The following is a 22,004-nucleotide window of genomic DNA, read 5'->3' as shown; positions in this document are numbered from 1 at the left end:
CCCCGCCAGGCGCGAGCGCGCCATTATTTCTGCGGTTCGCGCTGGCACTGGGCAAGCGTTCACTGCCGTAAGCGGTCATGAGCTCCTGGCCACCCATACCCATGATCTAGAACTTTTTTTTTTCTACAAGCCATGCGCCAACTTGCCCTGCAACGTGTTTTCCTGCATTGCAACAGCTCATGCAGAAATAAAATAAATATTGCCACGGCTGGTTTTCGAACCCGCGGCGGCGCGAACAGATCAGTTTCGCTGGCCACTGTGCAAGGGCACTATATGATGATGATGATGTCCTCAGGCTTAATGCGCATACCCATGGCGAGGTATTGGCCAGGGTACATGGTTGATACAAACGCACACATGAGCAACGAGTGGAGTATTTGGATAATTTTGTGACCAAGACGACTCGAATTTGGATTAAAAATGGAGATAAAAAACGGAAATGAAAAAGCTGTGAAATCGCATTCTAGCAGAAGAATCTACCTGATGCAATAATATATCCGTGAATAAAATCGCACACTGGTTTCCAGGCATTTCCCTTGGCGCTTGCCCCGAAGGCGAGGAGGATTGGAATAGCCAGAGGTAGACCCAGTCGAGCGAGGAGAATCTCCAAGTATGTTCTGCGGAGAGAAGCGAACCGCCGGCAAAAGAGGAAAAAGTGATCTATTGACTCAATTTCGCCACAATACTCACAGAGTTTGGTCAGAGATCACCCTTATCGACATAGAGATTTAGTCGCGGTATTCTGCAGTGCAGGAGGGCCATGGACACTTCACATTGCGTTGAACTGCACATCCGCACACTCCAAGGAAATGCCAGGCGCTGAAAATCCGCTACAGCAAGGAGAGGCTCACGGCTCAAGCAGTGGAGGCACTGGAACCGTTGGAAGCGTGCTACAGTCAAGTAGACAGTATTAGGGAGGAGCGGTACAGTAGGTCCACCAAGGGCCGACTTTGCTAAAAAATCAGCCTTCTCATTAGAAACAATGACACAGAGCCCGGAGACCCAGTGAAAGCGTACGTACTTCCGTAATATGTGGTGGAATAAAAATTGAAGGGAACGGCTCATAGGAAATCCCTAGATTTTTCGAGAGCTGTCAAGACCGAAAGGCTGTCTGAAAGTATAATAACCTGAGAGATACTGCAGGGAATCCTTATTAAGGCCAACTCAATGGCCAGAAACTCGGCGACAAAAATAGGGGTATAGTCAGGGGCCCGAAATGAATAACTCCAATCAAGAGCCCTTGAGTAAATGCCAATGGCTGCTTTTTCATTTTGCACTATATAGGCTATCGCCGCAGCCTATCGATCACTCTCACGCTGTGCATTGCACATCGTCGTCTTCACCAAATTCCCGGCGTGAACAGATCAGATCAGCTTAACATGAGTCTAACATCGTCGCCAGATGTGCCGACGACCCAGCAAACCAAAACCATGAGCCCACCAGGTTAACACATGTTTTCGCACTTCTATCGGTCCAGCTACGTTAAAACCTTACCACTTTTCTTCGCTACGTTTCATGTTGCCCATTCTGGCCACTGCTGCTTGTTTTTGTTGTTGTTGCTTGTTGTGTTTCTGCTCTTTGTTCTTTGTATTTTAACGAAAGAAGTTCCGAAGAAGGGTCAGGCAAGCGGTGGTCCACCAAGACCACCACCTGATAGAATCTCACCGACTGCCTTGCTAAGTGTTCCAATTTTTTTTATCAATTATTACATTTTGACTTAATCATTATTATTTAATCCCTCTCTTTATTATTGTTCTTATAATTTTTAAATCAAAACTCCCATCCCTTTTCTGTTCATGAGGAACAATTCACCGGTGTTGCGCTCCCACGTGCTTTTCCTTTTTATTAACTGCGTTCAGGGGAACAGCCACCCGATTCTTGGCCGATCCTCCAGTGTGGGTATGCGCCATCTTTTGATAGGCTAACAACAACAACAACAAGTGGTGGTCAGGCAAGTGGTGGCTGCTTGTCGTAGGAGGAAGACGAGAAAGAAGTTCCGAAGAAAGGTCAGACAAGTGGTGGCAGGTGTCGGTAATTATCCAATTACTCCACTCCTTACCCATGTGTGCGTTTATATCAACAATGTACCCTGGCCAATCCCCCACCGTGGGTACGTGCCATTCAGCCAGAGGCCATCATCATCATCATCGACAGCAAAGCGGCTCATTGGCACGAGCGGCCCGGCTGCTGCTGCGGTGGTCACCATGTCGTCCTCCGCCGACGTCGAGGACGAGGACGCGGCGCTGTGGGCCTTTCTGGAGGCCATCTGGGACACCGTCGTGTTCGTGGTGCGCGTGGCCATCATCGCGTTCGCGTTGACGTTCGTCGCGTGGCTCTACTGCCGGCTCAGCCAGCGCCGCTGCAAATGCACCACGCGGCTCGACGGCAAGACGGCCCTGGTGACCGGCGGCAGCACTGGCATCGGCTACGAGACGGCCAAGGCGCTGGCGTCGCGCGGCGCCCGCGTCATCTTCACCTGCCGCAACATGCAGGTGGGCCAGCAGGCGCTGGCCGCCATGACCGAGGCCAGCGGCGGCGGAGACGTCGTGCTCAAGCACCTGGACCTCTGCTCGCTGGCCTCGGTGCGACGCCTGGCGCGCGACATCCTCGAGAACGAGCCGCGGCTGGACCTGCTCGTGAACAACGCGGGCCGCTCGGCGCCGCCGCGGCGCACGCTCACCGCGGACGGCTTCGAGACCACCATCCAGAGCAACCACCTGGGGCCCGCGCTGCTCACGTCGCTGCTGCTGGACCTGCTGAAGCGCAGCGCGCCCAGCCGCATCGTGGTGGTCTCCTCCATGGTGCACGCCTGGGCGGAGCTGGACCCGGACGACGCCTTCCTGGAGCACCACTACTCGCACAGCCGCGCCTACAGCGTCTCCAAGCTGCTCAACATCTACTTTGCCCGCGAGCTGGCCGACAAGCTGCGCGGAGAGCGTGAGTGTCTGTCTCCCATAAGGTGGCGGTTTGGGCTCGTTGGTAGTGCATGACGTATAAAATAGCGCAACATCAGACAAGGACATGAAAGAACACACACGAGCGCTAACTTGCAACAGTTCTGTCTGTCTGTTGTTGCCAGGAAGAAAGAAAAGGAAAGTGCATAGGCCTGCTCACTGGCTCAAGGCGAGCCACAATCGCTACCACGTGCAGTTAGTAGGAGAGTTGAAAGATGGGATAGAAAGACAGGATAGTAAAGACAAGGCCGACAGACAGTCAATTGTTAGTGGCTTCTGAGGTAATCTAATTCCTTACGAGATAGCCCAACAGATCTAGGGTTTCGCTATCACCTAAGCTATCTATCATTTCTGCTTCGATTATTTCTCGCGTGAGTTTGCAAGTGTTTTTGGCAATGACCCATAAACCAATAGCTGAAAAGGAGAACAGAGAAAGAAAGTAGTCGAAAGAAAACCTCAGGTGTACCTGACCGTAAGGGAGACTGCCATGTTTGCACATTACAAACGTGACGGTGATGAGGATGATGATGCGGAGTTTGACTTGCTGGTCAAACGGCGCAAAGGACAACGACGAAGACATCGTTCGATGTCTGTTCTCCTCATTGTTCCCTCCTTTGCACTGTTTCATACATTGCTATGTTGTGAGTCCTGGCCACGCTCTTGAGTTTGAAAATACGTTAATTCCTGAAATCTGCCGAACAAAAAATCTAGACTGAGATCGTTTATAGGGCCATCAGGGCCACACGACAAGGCTTCGTGGGCCAGGTGTTTGATGCTCGCATGCAGAGGTGACCGTCAACGCGCTGCACCCGGGCCTGGTCAAGTCTCGCTTCTTCCGCGAGCCGCCGACCACCAGGTTTGCCAAGTTCCTGCGCTATGTGGTCATTCCAATCTTCGGCAAGGTAAGTGCAGCATGCGTGCGCCCGTTGTTAGCGGCCCTGGAAACCACGAACGCAGTTTGGGCGTGCTTGAAGGGTCTAAATTCCAAAGACTCAAAGACGAAATGGAGTCTACCCAAAGATATATGGCGGATGGCACCTGTAATTTGAACGCAGTGACCGTATATGGACGTTGTTACCTCAAGATGGATGTCTCACTCATGGTCCACAACACCGAGACGGACACGGACAGAAGGGAGACTTAGACAAGACAAGCGCTCTCTCGCATCATTAATTTTATTTCGCCCATTATACGTTGTGGCGAAAGGATATTTTATTCACGGTCCCTACACTCTAAACGCGAAATGAGTAAAAAAGGGAGTAATCTGTCCTCTAGAGCACTGCCTTTACGGGTAAGGATGTTCTACCCAATCCCTGGGGTAGATTTCCATCACTAAAAAGTACGGAATACTTACGGTTGGCAACGCAAACATATTTCCTCTTCAAAACATGCGGAAGTTACGAAGATCTTAACCGAAGTTTCAACCTCCTCTATTTGTTAACCTCAGGACCTACGGTTTCGTGTTTAAAAGCCGCCTCCCGTCGCTACTGCATCAAGCTAATATGGTTTTCAAGAGTAAGCATTCCTTATATTTAGTCATCAAAATCTACTCCGGAACTTGGGCAGCATACCTTGTCCCTAGAGGGTGGGCACTAGAGGACAGCTTACTCCCTTCCTACTCCAATATGGGCTTATTCGTGTTTGGGGTGTAACACGCCTTTGTGGCTACCTGTGACCTTTATATCTATACAGACATCTATGAGACATTTAATTTGATAGCTGGAACCAGTCAGAAACACGCAATCACGAGTTTGGGACTGGACGAGTGTCTTGCCGTGTGCTCGCGTACTTTTCGCTGATTTCGCCCATTAATTGTCACATAGCTCGCCCAGCAAGCAACCGTTCGTAGCTGTCCAACGCAAATATCCTACGGATGTCTATATAGGCGTGCTTTCTCTCTGACACGTGCAGTCGCCGTCCGAGGGCGCCCAGACCAGCATCCACCTGTGCCTGGCGCCCGAGCTTGCGCACACCACGGGCCGCTACTTCATGGAGTGCCGAGAGGCCAAGCCCGCGGCGCACGCCTTAAACCCGGTGCTCCAGCGCCAGGCCTGGGACATCACCGAGCAGGCGCTCAACGAGCGCCTATGCTGCTGAACAAATTCCGCCCTACGCGGCGGACGTGGTGGCCACTGAAAGCGCAGGCAAATCATGCAGCATGCACAGTACAAATTTCTCGAGAACAACTGGCTTCTTGTGTAGTTCTTGTAGGTCGCGGTTGGAACGTCTCGAACGAGAGATAGAGAGAGAAAAGCACTTTTTTAAAGAGCTACATAATAAGCGCTAAAAAGTTCCTGGGCATCGGTGGCTCAGTGGTTGAGGCGCTCGGCTATTGATCCGGAGTTCCCGGGTTCGAAGCCGACCGCGGCGGCTGCGTTTCGATGGAGGCGAAATGCTAATGCGCGCCAGTGTGCTATGCGATATCAGTGCACGTTAAAGATCCCCAGGTGGTCGAAATTATTCCGGAGCCCTCCACTACGGCACCTCTTTCCTCTTTCACTCCCTCCTTTATCCCTTCAATTACGGCGCGGTTCAGGTGTCCGCGCGTGGGCAGAGATATTATGCACTGGTATTTCGCTGCAGTCAAATCTCGAAAATTAGGACTTGGAAGTTTACCGAGAATTCGCTGCACGATTTACGTGGAGTGCAACAAGACAGCCCGATCTATAGGGGCCAATGGCCTAGCTTCGTTGCGCTGGTAACAATGGAGCGCGCCAGGCTTTTTCGCGCGTGTGCAATCGCTCAGCAGTTCAGGGCAAGTGGTGCCGGCACCACCATAGCGCCACTCGATCTCCCTGCGGCAGCCAAAACATTCGGCACAGACACAAGACTGCTTACGTGTTGGAATGTGAAAGCACTACTGTCCCTGCAGGTGCATTGTTTACGCCTAATGTTTGCAGATGCATCAAAGTTCTTTTCTACGAGTTTATATGTGTATGATGACACCTCCGGCGCTGTACGACAAGCGGTTGCATCACAATCTTGATGCGTATGTCTGAGAAGGCATAGAATTGAAGGTGCATATGTCGTCGGTTCGAATCCTTGTTGCAGGCTATAGCCTCCAGCAATTTACTAGCACATCTAAGCTATACGCAACGAGAAATCGTATGGCACCACCCGGAGCGCTGCTCGACAAACAGCTGCGTCAAAATTTTGGTACGAATATCACAAATGGCGCCATTTTGAGATCGGCCAGTGGGGAGTATATATATATATATATAGTATAGACGAACGACACGCATACGATTGTCTGAGGTGGCGGTGCTCGGCTCGCTGTGTGCGTCATACGGCCGCTTGATGATGTCACCGTATTTTGCCATTGCTGGGATTTTCTGTGCCATCTGCAAGTACACACAATAACAAACTAATGTTAAATTCCGATGGCAGATCCGGATTAAGTTTTTCTGCTCTGTTGGGAGCAATCGTATTCCAATGGCAAAATGGGAGTGCGAGTTGTCTGTTCCAATGGCAGATCGGGATCGGACGTCGATTAATCAGACGTGTAATTACACGTCGCCGGCATTTCTCGTGATGGGACTAGTAATGCTTTCGCATGAGTGAACTGCTTTCTACCGCCGCGAAAGGTTTCACCCACACGCGCTGGCCAGCCAGGAATGCGACGTCGATCAATTCGCGACATCCCGTGGCGACGTATACTACCACGTGACAATCGCTGCCCCGCCCGCGCTGGAGCAGCGTGAGCGGGGAGCACTGCATCGCGGGCGGGGCGGCAACTGTCACGTGGTACGTCGCCATGGAGTGTGGCGATTTGATCGACATTTTTGCGCTCCCCGCAGGCGCGCGCTTTTCGAATAGCACGAGAAATGGCACAAATTTGATGAGCCTCAGCGGTGAGGGTAATTGCGTTTTCGAAATTCTATAAAATGATATAGCTATTATGAACGGCCGGTTACAAATCTGGTTGCAGTAAGGTGCCTATCGGTAGTAGTTACAAAGTTAACTATTAGAATTTACTCAAGCACTTCCAATAGTTCGTAATTCGCGTTTTCATTTTTTTTTGGCGTCCGCCAATCCTTGCATTACTATGCCGCAAAAAGCTCCTTCTTACATAAAAAAAACCTATATTTAATAATTAGCGGCGGGCTTCCCTGAATCACCTGGTATGATAGCAGCGAAGGGTACGCGAATTTTTCACCACCATTATTCAGCGGTGGAGCAGGGTACTTGCGCTTTACCGAATATAGGTGGTGTTGCATTCTTGGATGACAACTATATAAACGACCTAGAACTCTGTCAAGCATGTGACCGCTCCGAAGCAGCTGCTGCTTCGCACAAGTTAGGTGCGTACCTCTGCGCACGGAGGATTTTTGCCTCTGAGAAGTCCAATAGCAGCATAGAAACCGGCGCCGAAGTTTTCTAGGCCTTTTGCGTGTATTTGTTTTCCGATGAAACGTGACCAACTCCAGCATTTTATGATCCTGCGTTTTCGGCGACCTATGTTCAAGCACGCCACAACACCCCGAACGCTTTGCGCACAAAACAGGAACCGGAGGCACAAAGTTCAGTTTTATTGCAGTAAAAACAAGTTCTATGGATTTCAGTGACAGCAGCGGTTAGGTTTCAGTACAACGCCGTCAGGTACCTATAAAGTAGCGGAACATATACATACAGTTAAGGCCAAACGGATTTTCTTTCATTACAGCAGCACCAGTAAGGCAGTCTCAGTACGAGGCCGTCAGGCACACCGTAGCGAAATACAAATACTGTGTGGAGTATACGGATAATGCAGGACGAACAGTGTCAACAATAGTAAAGCAAACGGATCTGCTTTCCTTTTTCACAGCAGACGACAGCCCCCTGGTAAGGCAGCCTCATTACGAATTCCGTCAGATACCTGCAGTAAATAACATAATGCAAATAAGAGCGAGTGTAATAAGGCAAAGAGCGCCTGAAGGACACTTTCTTGCGTAAAAGTATTGCCAACTGAACTAGGTTTAAGGCGGAAACGACGACGTGTGCGTGGTCCCTTGACACACGCACAACGCCTGAACGAACGCCTGAACGAAGTAGTCCGTTAAATAACTCCTCCCGCGGAGGGAGTTCCTTGGAACTCGTCTTGCGGGAGTCCCAGCTGTAGTTCGCTGAGCGTCCACAGGCGGCTGGCATCGCGCTGATCGCTGGTGGAAGCGGCGGCCGGCCATCGGGCCCGACATTCGGACAGGTACCACCCGCTCGAGGCTTCACTGCACACAGCGGCGTGCACGGTCGTCTGGCAGGCCTCCCGTACGCTCTGCGTTGGTAGCCAACAATGTGACTTTTTTTCTGATATGCTGCTTTCGCGACGGTAAGCGTACCATGACTCCAAAGAGGGTGGAGAGCAGGCCGAACCAGGGATCTCCCACGCGCGTTAAGCCTCGCGCTACGCGGGTGTTCGTCACGCCCGGGTGCACCGCGTATGCTGACACTCCTGCAACAAGAGCACACGGCTCGCAAAGTGAGCACACTTCACTCGGAAATGAACGCGTGGAGTTTCCAAAAACACATTGGAACCATTCGGAAACTATGGAAATGAATGGATGCCGTTGCCTTAAGTCCCAGTTGTGTCAATGGAAGCCCCGGATGGACATTTTTGACCGCGTTGGCTTTCGGAACGCGAACAGCTGCAGAGCAGCGCATCCTCTAAGTGCAAAAAGAAAGACCCACCGGAGTCCTGAAAGCGTCTCGCTAGCTCGGCGGTGAAGAGCACCATGGCGCGCTTGGAGTTGCAGTAAGCGCGCGCGGGCGCCCAGGAGCAGCTTAAGCCCTGCACGTCATCCCAGTCGATTTTCGCCAGCCGCTGAACCACGGACGTGAGGTTGACGATGCGCGAGGGCACGCTCTGCACCAGGGTCGCTGCGAGTACATGGCGCATTTAGTGCTGCGTGCTACTCTGGTAAGCACGTGTGACCTACCGCAGAAGGACGGGAAGATAACTTACAAGGTGATGGAGGGAAGCCTCAGTGGCCTCAGCAGACCAGCATTTCGACACACCCCTTGTTCAAGTTTGTGCGTGTAACTATACCGTCTTCCCGTCTTTCTGCCGTAGATCACACGTGCTTGTAATCAATTGTAAGTGCACACCACTCACGTAGGAGCAGCCGTGTGAGCAAGTAGTGGCCGAGGTAGTTGGTTGCCCAGGTCAGCTCGTGGCCGTCGGCGGTCAGGCGCCGGGCCGGCGGCGCCGCCGCTCCCGCGTTGTTCACGAGCACGTGCACGCGACCTCCGGTGTCGCGGAGCACCTGCGCGGCGAAGGCGCGCACCGAGTCCGGGCTGGCCGTGTCGAGCAACCGCCAGCTGAGCAGCGCGCTTCCCGTCTCGGAGGCCAGCTGCTCGACCGCGCGCCGCGCGCGCTCCTCGTCGCGGCAGCCGAGCACGACGCGAGCGCCGCGGAGGGCGAGCTCTCGGGCTGTCTCGTAGCCGATGCCTGCGCGCAGGGCGGCGGCATGTTCATGCACGTCGAGCACGCCTCGTAAAGATGCGCTCACCGGTGTTCGCTCCCGTGATGACCACCGTCCTTCCGGTCAAGTCGGCCACGCACCGACAGCGTCCCGTTGTGAGCCTGTTGTAGACGAACAAGGCGAGCAGCAGAGCGGCCGTACAGCCGGCGAAACCCGCGAGCAGCAGCATCCTTGTGCGAGCTATAGATAACGAGCTGCGGTATCACCCAGCGCGGCGCGCATACAGTACCTGGGCCGTGCCGTCAGGTTATTATAGCTAAGCTTTGCAGCAGACGAGCTCGCGACTGTCATCTCGGAGGCGTTATTTCGGAGGCGTTATTTTTTGAATCTCTCGCAGAAATCACGACTCGCCCTCCCAACGTTTGATTGCGCAAGCTGCGGGCACCGGAAAGCTAGAAATGCGCATTTGAGCTGGCCTGGCTCGCGGGGTAAGTGAAACGTGCCTCGGCGGTCGTAGGCCCCACGCAACACGCCTTTATTCGAGGAGGCCAGCCGTTTTACGAGAACCAACGACCGCAGACGCACTGTATCACATTGTAAAGCACGTAACTTTAGTCTACAAAAGGGCGAAAGAAATCAAATCGCGCGGAATTTGCCACTGCTGACAACCAACTGCGCCCCGTTAATGATGATATTATTTCTTAATGCCGCTAAGTGGCAGCACCTACTTACCTTAAATTTTACACGTGTGCAAGAAAAGTAACACGCCGATGAATTAAAATGAGTAGAAAAGTTAGTTGGAAATTAATAATGAGAATCATAACTGCACTGCATTTTTTGTTTCTCAAATAATTGTTCTAAACAAAAAAAAAAGAATTATTTGAGAAACAAAAAAATGCCCCAAAATATGCACTTTATAAGACAAGAAACGCTTATTAAAAGAAATTGTCAGATAACGAAGTTTAATATGCTTATTGCACTAAACAAATACCATTTATCTCCCTAGTGCAGATGTCTTCAGTGCTTCTTGCTTTGTTTCTCAAATAATTGTTCTAAATAAAAAAAAAATAGTGCCCGCCGCGGTGGCTCAGTGGTTATGGCGCTCAGCTAATAATAATTGTTTTTTTTTTGGGGGGGGGGAAAGAAAATGGCACAGTATCTGGTTGGACACCTGAACCGCGCCATAAGGGAAGGGATAAAGAAGGGAGTGAAAGAAAAAAGGAAGAAAGAGGTGCCGTAGTGGAGGGCTCCGGTATAATTTCGACCACCTGGATATCTTTAACGTGCACTGACGTCGCACAGCCCACGGGCGCCTTAGCGTTTTTCCTCCATAAACACGCAGCAGCGCTAAGCTACTGATACGGATTTTCCAGGTTCGCTAAGGCGCCCATGTGCTGTGCGATGTCAGTGCCCGTTAAAGATAATAATAATATCCGGGTTCGCTATATTATTATTATCTTTAACGGGCACTGACATCGCACAGCACATGGGCGCCTTAGCGAACCCGGAAAATCCGTATCAGTAGCTTAGCGCTGCTGCGTTTTTATGGAGGAAAAACGCTAAGGCGCCCGTGGGCTGTGCGACGTCAGTGCACGAACCCATCGCTCTGAGGGACGGCACAGCAGGCTGTCCGCGGGAGAAAAACCGGCTTGTGCGGGAAGCGGCACGCGGAAAACGTCCTGCGTTGCGCGTTTTCCCGCTAATGTGAGCGCGCCTTTAAAGATCCCCAGGTGGTCGAAATTATTCCGGAGCCCACCACTACGGCACCCCTTTCTTCCTTTCTTCTTTCACTCCCTCCTTTATCCCTTCCCTTACGGCGCGGTTCAGGTGTCCAACGATATACGAGACAGATACTGCGCCATTTGCTTTCCCCAAAAAACCAATTATTATTATTAAACAAAAAAAAATGTGTTACCATCATCATCAGTTATAAAAGTTTGTCTGCATCTTGCGTGCCTTTCCCATCCAACACAATCCATAGGTCGAGCTCTGAGCGTCCGTGTGCCGAAGGGCAGCCGCCGGGGAGAGCATGGCTGGAGTCATGAGTTCTGCGCACAAGATCGCGAAATTTTTAACAGCCTGCCGCGTGTTTTCGCGGGTCGCGGCTCCTCCCCGCGCCGCGGCATATTACCTGTGCAAAGGCCAGTTTGCTGGCAAGACCTATGTCCCTCATCGGTGAGTTTCGCTCACGAACGCAATGTGCTCCACGTGCTTTATTTAGGCATTTGCCCCTTGACTTGCTTTGATGAGCGAACTTCCAAGGGGAGTATATGTGTTCTCTAGCAGCGCAGTTTAACCCATGACTTGCAGCAGTGCCTAAAAGTAGTTTAGCGTTCCGTTGATTGATGTCGAGGCCCCAATGTGAGCATGCGCATAAATGCACCTAGCTCGCAAAATTTAAAGTCAGCTGGCAGCTGCACTTGTTAGCGGCAGAACTACTTGGAGGTGACATTATGTACGCAGTTTTTGGATGATATCTTTGTGCTGCTGTCCGCTATTAGTGTTCTCTGTGCTGCCTTGGCTTTGCGCTTGGCGTCATTGTCCTCCGTGGGCATACTGCAGTCAAGCTGCAGTAGGCATCCTGTTCAAAACCTGCCTGGACGGTTCGCCAGGGAAGGCACAAACAGAGTAGTGTCGACATTGTATTGACTTAGAACGAACAGAGGCCGCAAGTGCGACTGCGGGAGGGTTGTATGAGGGTTGTTTCTTCACGGATTCAGTTACTGCACGCCCCCCTGGCTTGTTTAAGAGAGAGAAAAAAAGAAAATAAATGTTGAAATAAAAAATTTCAAGGTTTGGGTGGCTTCAATCATGAGGGCATGCAGAAAGCAGGACGAACAAAAGTGAAGTTGAGAGCATTGAAGGTGGCTTTATAGAAAACCTGTGGCTCCCAACACTATGTTCATTGTGAGCTAAAATCGCAGCTTGCATATCTTACAGACGAAACAACATAAATGGTCACGCTGGCTCAGGGGTTATGGTGCTCAGCAGCTGACCAAAGGATGCGGGTTCGATCCCGGCCGCGGCGGTCGCATTTTTACGAGGCCGAAATGCTAGAGGCACATGTATTGTGGGATGTCAGTGCACGTTAAAGAACCCAAGATGGTCGAAATTAACCGGAGCCCTCTACCACGGTGTCCCTCATAGCCCGAGTCACTTCGGCATCCGGGCTTTACTGTAAAACCCATAAAATTGATGCAGCACGAATGAATGAGAAACTGGGTAGTGAGGTTTCTTCATCGCTCAGTATATAATGGGGCATGTTTAAAAAATTTCCAAGAGTTTTTACTGTCCTCTGAGGTGATGAAGTCAAAGTGTTGTCGCCACCATTATCCCGATTATGGCCCCTGCATGACAAAGACCGCTCCCACCGACATCCAACTAACCCTCTCCAGTGTCCACCCTATCCTTACCAAACTTTCTTATCTCATTCGCCCACCTGACTTCCTGCTGTTTCTTTCTGTGCGTACCTTTCCTTGGAATACATTTTGTTGCCCCAAGCAGCCATCAGTTAACTACTCTCCGCATTATGTGCTGTGCCTTTGTCCATTTAATCTCCTTGATTTAAGCTAGAGTACCATTACCTCAAATTGTGAAGAGTGTCTGCTTCTGGCCCACAGGGACAACATTTTTACTGGCCAACATCATTAAATGAGGGGTTGAATTCTCACAACTGGCCAAAATTTTGCTGTAGTACATCAGGCTAGCTCAGGAGTGCAAACTGCTGGGCTAGTTGGTTCATATTGCATAGAAAAGGAACCAGCGAAAATAGACGCAAGACACGTTGTGGTGTGTGCCTCCTTTGTTCTTGTCTTGCGTCTATTTTCGCTGGTTCCTTTTCTATACATCAGGCTAGTGTGACTTCCAAAGTGATGGATGAAAGGCAGTTAGTTATGCACCATCCTTTCATGCGAACTGCTTTCAAAACTGGGCTTCCTGTTTGCTGGTGCCAGCTGCGGTGTGCAGCATGCCAACAAACTGTGAGCCACTTCAGGTTTTATGTACTGGTTTACCTTAAAAAAAAAAAGAAAAATTTCACCTTTGTCAAGTGTTGAATGAACCATAGCTGCTGTTTTTAGAATGGGACCTGCGCTATGTTTATTTAACATACTTTTAGTCTTCCTTTCATCTTGGATTGTTGGTAATATAACTTTTTACCAACTGGTGGGGGCTCTTTGGCCTTAGTTGCTCTTGCGCCACAAAAACTGTACAGCACAATTATCTTCACCAAGTTTTAAGACACTGTTGGAAGCTAGCTGCCATGCAAATGGGAGCGCCACTTGGCATGGGGAAATACATGCTTTTCCCTGTTTCTCAGGACGGCAACTGCTGTGGCGGCTGCGGAGGAGCGGTCTGGGGTATCCTCCACCTCCCAGTGGCAGGGCCACCAGCTTGACCGTGCCCTGCAGCGTATCGACAATGAGGTGCGCCGTACAGGCCGGGTGACTCGCCGGGAGCTGGATGACGTGCTGGCGCAGGTTGCTGGCCTAGGTAAGGGGAAGCCATTCGGGTGTTGCTGGTGTGTACTGCTAGGTGCAGTTTGGGTGCGCGTGAAGGGTGCAGAACCATAGCAGTCTTTACTTGTAAAGCGCCACACTTTTTATGCAGCTTTGGCAAACCACAGCACATGAAAGATGGCTTTGTTCTCCAGTTCGTCAACTTGTACCATCTTTCCTAGGCTGTTGACCCTAGTTCAGTAGTTTTTCAGCAGCGCAGGGGACAAAGGACGAGACAAGTGCACAGACTCAGCGAGGACGAGACAAGTGCACAGACACGGCGCTGAGTCTGTGCACTTGTCTCGTCCTTTGTCCCCTGTGCTGCTGAAAAACGATGTCACACCAACTTGCCCAAGCTTCTACAGTATATAGTTCAGTAGGTTTAGTATCACTTACACATCAAGGTAAACAATTTTGGCACAATATGCTTGGCTATGTAAAACTTTCACATTGTTTTGAAACTAATAAGGTCTCTTAATAAGGATTAGAAATTATTTTTTATTGAACAGTTTTTTTTCTTCCCCAAGGTACTAATTAATGACTAATTAAAGTTAAATATTTTTGGAACGAACTAATTTAAGGAAAAGGTAATTTCAGATTTGAAATCAGTATAAAAATCTGAACGAGGTGATGTAGCTAGTTTCATTTTGATGGGACTAAATATAAGAAAAACAGGTCTAAGACCAGTGTCCCCCCTTAACTTGAATTTCATTGACTAGAGTGATTGAAGAGTGTTATTGCATTGGCTAAATGTGGTATACACAGTGCTAAAAAAACATGGACAAGGCAGAAAGAATGACAAGGATGTGCTATTTGTCTTCTTTTGTGTATAAAACAAATGCCGTGAATGAAAGTGTTCAGTTGTAAGCCAGCACTTGCTTACGTTGTTCATGTGTTGTCCATTTTTTTTTTAGCTGTGTGTATCCCTACCCCACAGTGAGTCAGCTAGCCCAACAACAGCGTCAGTGGGAGTAAAATGCAATAACGCCCATGTTTACTGAGATTTCAGTGGTTGAAATTAATTTGTAGCCCTCCTCTGTGGTGTCCTTGCATGGTCCGCGTGTTGATTCAGGATATTAAACAACATATGCCGCCAGCTAACCTGAGTTATTACACAGATGTGCTGCGTGCTGTTACGCAGGGCGCCTGTCCGGCCCACAGGGACTCCTGCTGGTGCGCATGTGCGGTGCCTTCCTTCGGGAGGAGCCTCCAACCGAGCGCAATGAGCTGGCCCGCACTGTCTGGGAGCAGCTTCAGTCCCTGGGCTGCCCACTGGACGCCAGCCACTACAATGCCCTGCTGCAGGTGTACCTGGAGAACGAGTTTGCCTTCTGCCCCTCCACCTTCCTTGCCACCATGGAGGCTGCCAACGTGCAGCCAAACCGGGTGAGTGTCCCTTGAAACACCGATTAAAAGAAAAAAAAATTGGCGGTGTCTTAGCTCTAGTTAAACCTGGAGTGACGCGATAGCTACAGCTGGCTGAGTGGAACTTGGTCACGTGACGGACCACGTGATCAGTCACGGCGCCGCGCCGCCGGCAGCTGCTCTGCACCACGTTGAAGGCTCGAAATGCTGCCGTAATGTAGCTATCGCTACAAAAATGTGGGAAGGGACACTTTATTAAGCTCCGCCTTAAGGGTATTACACGATAGCTTTAACAGGTTAATGCCCATGTGTTAGGAATTGGTCGTGCTTTACTTTACATCCATAGATCTCTCCCTGGGAGTTCTCATACCACTCCTGGCACAGTGGTGTGATGGTTAAGTGATGTGTCACTGCCCTGCGATGGCAGGTGCTGCCACCGGTGGGGCTTGTGAGACACAGGTTGCTCTTTTCGAGCAACCTATCGCGACCGATCATTAACTTAACGGCCACCTGCCACGGTGGGCAGTTTCCTCAAAATCTGATGGGCAGGTTATGACTACATCACAAGGTAACGTGACCTATGTGGCCTACCTGCTACTTAGGTTGCTTCATTTTTCGCTCGTGGCCAGTGATGCTGATGGCGGCGCCACCTTTCTGTGACACGGGACCCTTGGCGCTGTCGCATTAAAATGTAGTGGGCTCTTGTTAGTACGGCTCGCTTAATTTGAGTCACAAGTTTATTCAAACTGCATGCTGGTCTTGTCACCATCAAGTGTATTAAAAAAAAGGCTCCCGTGAATTCCAACTCTGCTTAATTGAAACAGATTTTCGGCATCTTTCAACTCGGAATTATATCAAGGGTTGACTGTGTAAAGAAGGAGGCAAATGTCTTCTCTAGCAAAGCAGTGGTGGCCATAACGGGTTGTAAAATAAATGAATTGATGCAGAAAACAAAATATGTCTGTGAAATAAATTAAAGAAAACGAAATCAGTGGCAGTGAGAGAAAAAAGTGGTAAAGTTGGTCAACAGAGGGCAGCAGCATTGGGGAAATGCCAGCATGAGTGCCTGAAAAGGATCTGGTTGTCGTTCGAGGAAGATAGAAGTGCACAGTTTTGAATGGAGACAACTGAGCGGACATTGCACACAAAAGTGCAGTGAACCAGGGAGCCGGGAGCCGGGAACCAGGGAACAAGGGAGCCGTAGTGCTCCCGAAACGTCTTTTCATCTTTTGACTTTGGCCAGTGACCAGCAATCTGCATCAACATGACTCCTGACCAGACGGTATGCCGTCAAACCCTCGACTAAAGCAGGAGAAGCTGCAGAACTCGCATAAGTACCGATGATTGAATAAATAGAAACTTCATGTAATTATATTGGAGCAGGAGAAGCAGGCTAGCAGCGTTTTGACAGCTAAGACAAAAGAGCAGGGGGCAGGGAAGCAAACAGCCGTAGTGAGCGTTTGTGGCCTTTGCGGTCCAAGAATGTTATCGGCTGTCTTGTCTTGGCAGTTCTTAGCTGATGTAGATCTTATTTCATTGACCATCATTAGCTACACTTCTATATGTCTGTATAAAATGTCACAGTATCCTCGAAATGACAGATGAGCAACACATTCTGGTCTTTTTATTTTGTGTTTAGACTTCAGCATATGTGTTTATTGCTACACGCTAGTCTCGTTCAAGGCTATGCTCACTAAATTCTGTTTAGCTTGGTAACTTACTCTTTGTATTCAAGCTTGTCAAGGCCTGCATGTGAAGAATAGGGTGGTACAGCTGTGTCAGGATAGAAATAACATGGCAAAAAAGAGCCTTTCTTATATGTTTTCTATCTTGAATGATGATTCTTTCATTATCTGTTGAAAGCTCAAACAGAGGGAAGGACAAAAAGGCACCTTTTTCTTTAAAGAGGTGGCTGGCTTTACATTTACTATGTTACAGCCGTGACTTGCCTGTTGCAGTATCTACTTCGTACATTATGCATATACTCGTGTCTAACTTAGTATGAAATACGCAATTGTGTGATCTTGGCACTCTGTTACAACATATGAAATATCTTACTTCTGCAACCATTGTAGGATGTTGGTGGCTTAGCGGGAAAAAAATTTGTACTAATTGTATGACATTCTACGTGATGTGCACCCGCAGTCAAAAGTTTATAGAAGGTGCGAAAAAATTAAATTTCATCACCGTCTTTCCGTGCATCTGGGAAGAGATATGTGCAGCCTGAATGTGATTGTATGAATTGCTACACAGTGGGGGGCACTAATAAATCCCTAGCCGTACGCCATGGATCCAAGTATAAATGAAATTTCATTGACAGTTTCGCCTTCTATAAACTTCTGACGCCGGTCACATGTAGCACATGCCAGTCTACAGTGTTGAGCAAATAATTCAGCACTGAGCAGGCATTTGTAAAAAAGATAAGGGGATAGACACAGTGGCCTCCTGAGGCAGGCCACACATACTAGCCACTGATTGTTGTGTGTGTACATGTGATTGCAGGTCACATACCAGAGGCTGATCCACCGCTATTGCCAGCAGGGGGATATTGCAGGGGCTAGGTGAGTGGACGAGTTTGACTTCTGTGCGACCTTGTTTGCTCGAAGGATTATACTAAACTATCACAGATGAATGCTAGTTGAAAGCGGGGAATGTCTTCAAGAGAAGTGATCTGCAGTACATATACTGTTCTGGATGCACCGTGCTACAGCCCATTGCTGACAGAAATCATTTTTTTCTTTTAGTATGCATTGATGTGTGCTAGTGCATTTCAAAGTAATCTTATTGTTAAAAAAAATAGCCTCACACAGTAAAGCCCAGGTAAACTCTCGGCCTGAAAATCCATTAACTATCACAGCTATCACACGTTCATATGTCATTGTTGTTGAATTGGAAATTTTCTTTTTTCTTTACTTGGACATGGGAACCTATAAATTTGGGCACATGCTATTACTATACATAGTAGTGCCTGATGCGGGCTGTCTTCTGTGTAGAAAGGAGCAGTCAGTTTGTGCTGTCTGGACATTGGGAGTGGGATGCTTAATGTTGCTTTCAATGTTGCAGCAAGATACTGGAACACATGAAAAGCCAGGACCTGGCAATCAACGAGAAGGTGTTCAACTCGCTTGTCCTGGGCCACTGCCGTGCCGGGTGAGTATCTTGACTGTGGGCCTAAAATCTGCCAGGTGATGAAGAACCTACATTCTGCCTTGTCCTGAGGAAATGCCTCAAAACGTGCCTCACTACCTCTTGACACCATGCACTAAATCTTTGTTCAAAGAGTAGAACCCTTGCTGCACCACTTCACCCGCCGCGGTGGCTCAGTTGTTACGGCGCTCGGCGACTGATCCGGAGTTCCCGGGTTCGAACCCGACTGCGGCGGCTGCGTTTTTATGGAGGAAAAACGCTAAGGCGCCCCTGTGCTGTGCGATGTCAGTGCACGTTAAAGATCCCCTGGTGGTCGAAATTATTTCGGAGCCCTCCACTACATTCTTTTCTTCCTTCACTCCCTCCTTTATCCTTTCCCTTATGGCGCAGTTTAGGTGTCCAAGGATATATGAGACAGATACTGCGCCATTTCCTTTCCCCAAAAACCAATTATTATTATTATTATTATTATTATTATTATTATTATTATTATATTATTATTATTATTATTATTATTATTATTATTATTATTATTATTATTATTATTATTATTATTATTATTATTATTGCTGCACTTTTTCTAACTTTAAAACCATGACAACTCTCTTTGCGTGTTTGACTGTTTTGGTTGCGCTTGCCTAAATGGCTTCTTACTACAGTCGAACCCCGCTACAATGAACGTCGCTTAAACGGAATATTTCCAGTTCCCCGTCAGCTCGCCATAGAAAGTAATGGAACAAATTTCTCATCACAACGAACCATTTTTGTGGTGCGTTTCCGCTTCAACGAAATTTTTGCTATGCGAAGCTGGGTTTAAAAATCTATCTTGCAATAAAACAAGCATATCGCCGACCATCTGTGTACTCCCGTAGGTCCACACTGCTTTGTTTCACTAAATTTTCGCTGGAACCAATTGATCCACTCATTCAGACGCACATGAAGACCGCCATTGCTTGGTGGTGATGACAATCGCGCTGGCTGCCTTGTGACAAGGCGCGGGTGCAAGTTCCCGTTTTCTTCCAATCCAGAGCCGCAACCAATCCGTCGCCAAAGGACGCAGCAGCCTGGCAGCAGCAGCAGCGTGTTTGCCCTAGTTTTTTTTTTCACTCGTGCTTGTGCGCTGCAATCGACATGAGCATGGCGACTTTGTCTAGGAAGCGGAACTTCCTTTCTTCCATGGAGCTGAGTGACGAAGCCATAATTGAGGGCGTTCGCCACAGCGACGCATCATCGGATGATGACAGCGACGCAGAGGATTTAGCATTTTATGTGCTCTGAAGATTTATTGGTGCTCACGGTGACGATGTTGCGATGCAACTGCTCACCAAGTGCGAAAGTCGCGCCACGGCAGTGGTGCCAAAAAAAAAAAAAAAGAAGCAGAAGAAGGTGACCGACTTCTTTGGAAATAAGTGATGTTTTGGGACTATGCTGTCCAACCTGACAGTGTTTTCGGGGTGTTTTCGCCTCAACGGAATTTCGCTTCAACGAAATTTTTCACACGCCCTGCCAGTTTTGTTGTAGCGAGGTTCAACTGTAAATCATTCTTTGCTGCAATCTACTCTGTTGTGCTTGCGGTATTCTTTCTCATGGCTTGGGCTAATGAGGGCGTTGTATGTATGTACAGTAAAAGCTCATTAATTTAGAACTTCAAGGGACCGAAAAATGCTTGGAATTATCTGAAAGTTTGAACTATTGAAAAAAAACTTAACAAGAACTGCTTGCATCACGGTAAATTTGTTTACGGTAAGATAAGAACAGTGCAACAGTTACTATTTTTAGCACTGCTGCTCCACCTGTACTGCGTCACATGCCTCACATGTGGCACCATTGTATGTGAGGATGCTTCACCACACAAACTGTGAGCTGCACGTGACGATCGCGCAGTTTTGGCATATTGGAAGAACTGAAGAGAACCACACAGGCAAAAATGTGCAGCTGCGCTGAAACCACGAGAAAAAAAAATTAGGATAGAAAAGACTAGCGTGACACACCAGTCAGCGTCTGAAATAGCGTGCAGCTAGGCTTGGTTGGCCTGCCGCTGCAGGCTGGCATGAAGCTCTGAAAAGCGATACCGAAACTATGTGCCGTGACTGTTCTTAGAGGCGGGGCCATCCATTCATCGTCAAAAACGGCTGTCGTGCGCACGCTACAGGCGCACGAGTGACTTTGCAGCATGGAATTCAGGTTTGAGTAGAGCTATTTGGATGATCGCTTGCTATGCCGGTCGTATCTGGCCTCGCTTCGAGAGCCTGTTCGAATTAACTGATGTGAGGCCGTAGTGTCCGAATTAGCAAGCATGCGACACCGTAAACTTACATTGGCCTTGGCCACGAATGTGCCGGCAGTAAAAGTTAGCTGGATTTTCGAATTAATGGGGTTCAAATTAACTAGCTTTTACCATGTAGATACAGAAGGGGTGGCCCTCTCGTATCTATTTTCTGGAGGCGTGCATACATTTGTCAGTGTTGGGGATGGTGCTGGTGGGGGACAGAGATAAGTCAGATAAAATAAATGTTTGAAGTAAGACCACAGTTTATTGCTTAACTATGAGGACTGTTGAAACGATACAAGCCCCCATTTCTGTAGAGTGCATTTGATGGTTGGAGACCAAGCCAGAATTGGGCCTCTTTGTGAGAGTTGGGGAGGACGCCTGGACAGCGCCCCCAAGTCTCCTCCAGTTTTAGTTGCTCAAGGGAGTTGAAATCGTGGTGGAACTTGTGTTTCTGCTCAAAACATCAGAGACCTCCTCATTCTAATTTTGCATCCTGTGGTGATCTATGGCTGCTTGTACGAGTCCAGATTTTTATGCTGTTGTGAAGTCTTTCTATGAGGAACCTACCTTATATGACTGTTTCCTTTCCAGGGATACTGAAAGTGCCTGGAATGTTCTGGAAGTGATGAGGTATGCCTTGCGCATGGACTTACTTTCTCTTACCATGTGTGGTGCATGTGTAGCTTGTGCGGTGCATGTGTGGTGCACCATGTGTGGTGTACGTGTAGATCACTCGGCAATGAGACAAAAGAAAACAAAAAAATCGGTAACAAAAAGCACAGGTTTTTGCCAGCTTGCAAAAACTGCCGACATTCTAGAAGCTCTTCTTTGGGGATTAGGTTTAGGGCGAGGAAAGCCCTGTGACGATAATGGGCGAGAGAAAAAAAATGTATAAAAGACTTGCAGTCGTGAAGCACGGCACTGCAACTGCACAGTTTGTATGCTGGTGTAAATGGCGGCTTAAGTTTAACATAGCAAGTTGGGCCAGTTAGTACAAATTGTTTATATTACAGTCAGACCGCGTTACAGTGAACACACAAAAAATAGCAAAATAGTTTGATATAGCCGAAATCTTTAATATAAATTTTGCCAGGACTCGTGCAGGAGGTGCGCAATTTAGTCGGTGAAAGGACGGCGACTGGGCATTACCTTTACCAAACTTTTTGCGCCGTTTCAAAGCCACAAGAAACTGAGTGTCAAACACCGTTAGGTTGGCTTTCCTGCACAGCACCACCAGCACATGGCGATGACAGGTCAAAGGCCAGGCTAGGGTGGCTTCTCCGCATTACAGAGGTGACAAAGACAGGACGCCAGAATGAAAGCTGTCGCCGTTTTCACTACTTTCATGACAGTCGATGTGAGCCAGAATGGC

General features: G+C 48.8%; 3 protein-coding genes across 3 annotated transcripts in view; 2 read left to right on the top strand and 1 right to left on the bottom strand.

Moving 5' to 3' along the window:
- Positions 1-2,010: 2,010 nt before the first annotated feature.
- LOC144135226 (retinol dehydrogenase 14-like) lies at positions 2,011-5,432 on the top strand. Its single transcript, XM_077667964.1, has 3 exons — positions 2,011-2,937; positions 3,741-3,856; positions 4,866-5,432. The coding sequence occupies exons 1-3, from the start codon at positions 2,205-2,207 to the stop codon at positions 5,049-5,051; spliced, it is 1,035 nt and encodes a 344-aa protein (XP_077524090.1). The 5' UTR covers positions 2,011-2,204; the 3' UTR covers positions 5,052-5,432.
- Positions 5,433-7,462: 2,030 nt separating this feature from the next.
- Positions 7,463-9,784, bottom strand: LOC144132922 (retinol dehydrogenase 11-like). Its single transcript, XM_077665665.1, has 5 exons — positions 9,440-9,784; positions 9,043-9,378; positions 8,619-8,807; positions 8,270-8,382; positions 7,463-8,205 (listed from the first exon to the last, which is right to left on the bottom strand). Exons 1-5 carry the CDS (start codon positions 9,579-9,581, stop codon positions 7,990-7,992), a joined length of 996 nt encoding a protein of 331 aa, XP_077521791.1. The 5' UTR covers positions 9,582-9,784; the 3' UTR covers positions 7,463-7,989.
- A 1,543-nt stretch (positions 9,785-11,327) lies between these two features.
- bsf (bicoid stability factor) overlaps positions 11,328-22,004 on the top strand; it is a 43,612-nt gene continuing 32,935 nt past the window's right edge. Inside the window, exons 1-6 of the mRNA XM_077665664.1 lie at positions 11,328-11,527; positions 13,671-13,843; positions 14,990-15,234; positions 17,716-17,774; positions 18,277-18,363; positions 21,224-21,262. Coding sequence (XP_077521790.1) covers positions 11,382-11,527; positions 13,671-13,843; positions 14,990-15,234; positions 17,716-17,774; positions 18,277-18,363; positions 21,224-21,262 — 749 coding nt within the window. The 5' untranslated portion in view covers positions 11,328-11,381. The remainder of the gene's footprint in view (positions 11,528-13,670; positions 13,844-14,989; positions 15,235-17,715; positions 17,775-18,276; positions 18,364-21,223; positions 21,263-22,004) is intronic.

This window comes from Amblyomma americanum, chromosome 5 (genome assembly GCF_052857255.1).
Source record: "Amblyomma americanum isolate KBUSLIRL-KWMA chromosome 5, ASM5285725v1, whole genome shotgun sequence".
Classification (NCBI taxonomy): domain Eukaryota; kingdom Metazoa; phylum Arthropoda; class Arachnida; order Ixodida; family Ixodidae; genus Amblyomma; species Amblyomma americanum.
This window is presented reverse-complemented; position numbering and strand designations above follow the sequence as displayed.

What these genes read in the sequence shown, in the direction of transcription:
- LOC144132922 (XM_077665665.1), bottom strand. Translation starts at nt 9,581, where the DNA reads ATGCTGCTGCTCGCGGGTTTCGCCGGCTGTACGGCCGCTCTGCTGCTC. An exon ending in CATCACGGGAGCGAACACCG is followed by an intron (nt 9,379 to 9,439) that starts GTGAGCGCATCT and finishes CCCTGCGCGCAG; the next exon opens with GCATCGGCTACGAGACAGCC. An exon ending in CCACCCTCTTTGGAGTCATG is followed by an intron (nt 8,206 to 8,269) that starts GTACGCTTACCG and finishes CTACCAACGCAG; the next exon opens with AGCGTACGGGAGGCCTGCCA.
- LOC144135226 (XM_077667964.1), top strand. Translation starts at nt 2,205, where the DNA reads ATGTCGTCCTCCGCCGACGTCGAGGACGAGGACGCGGCGCTGTGGGCC. An exon ending in CGACAAGCTGCGCGGAGAGC is followed by an intron (nt 2,938 to 3,740) that starts GTGAGTGTCTGT and finishes GCTCGCATGCAG; the next exon opens with AGGTGACCGTCAACGCGCTG. An exon ending in TCATTCCAATCTTCGGCAAG is followed by an intron (nt 3,857 to 4,865) that starts GTAAGTGCAGCA and finishes TGACACGTGCAG; the next exon opens with TCGCCGTCCGAGGGCGCCCA.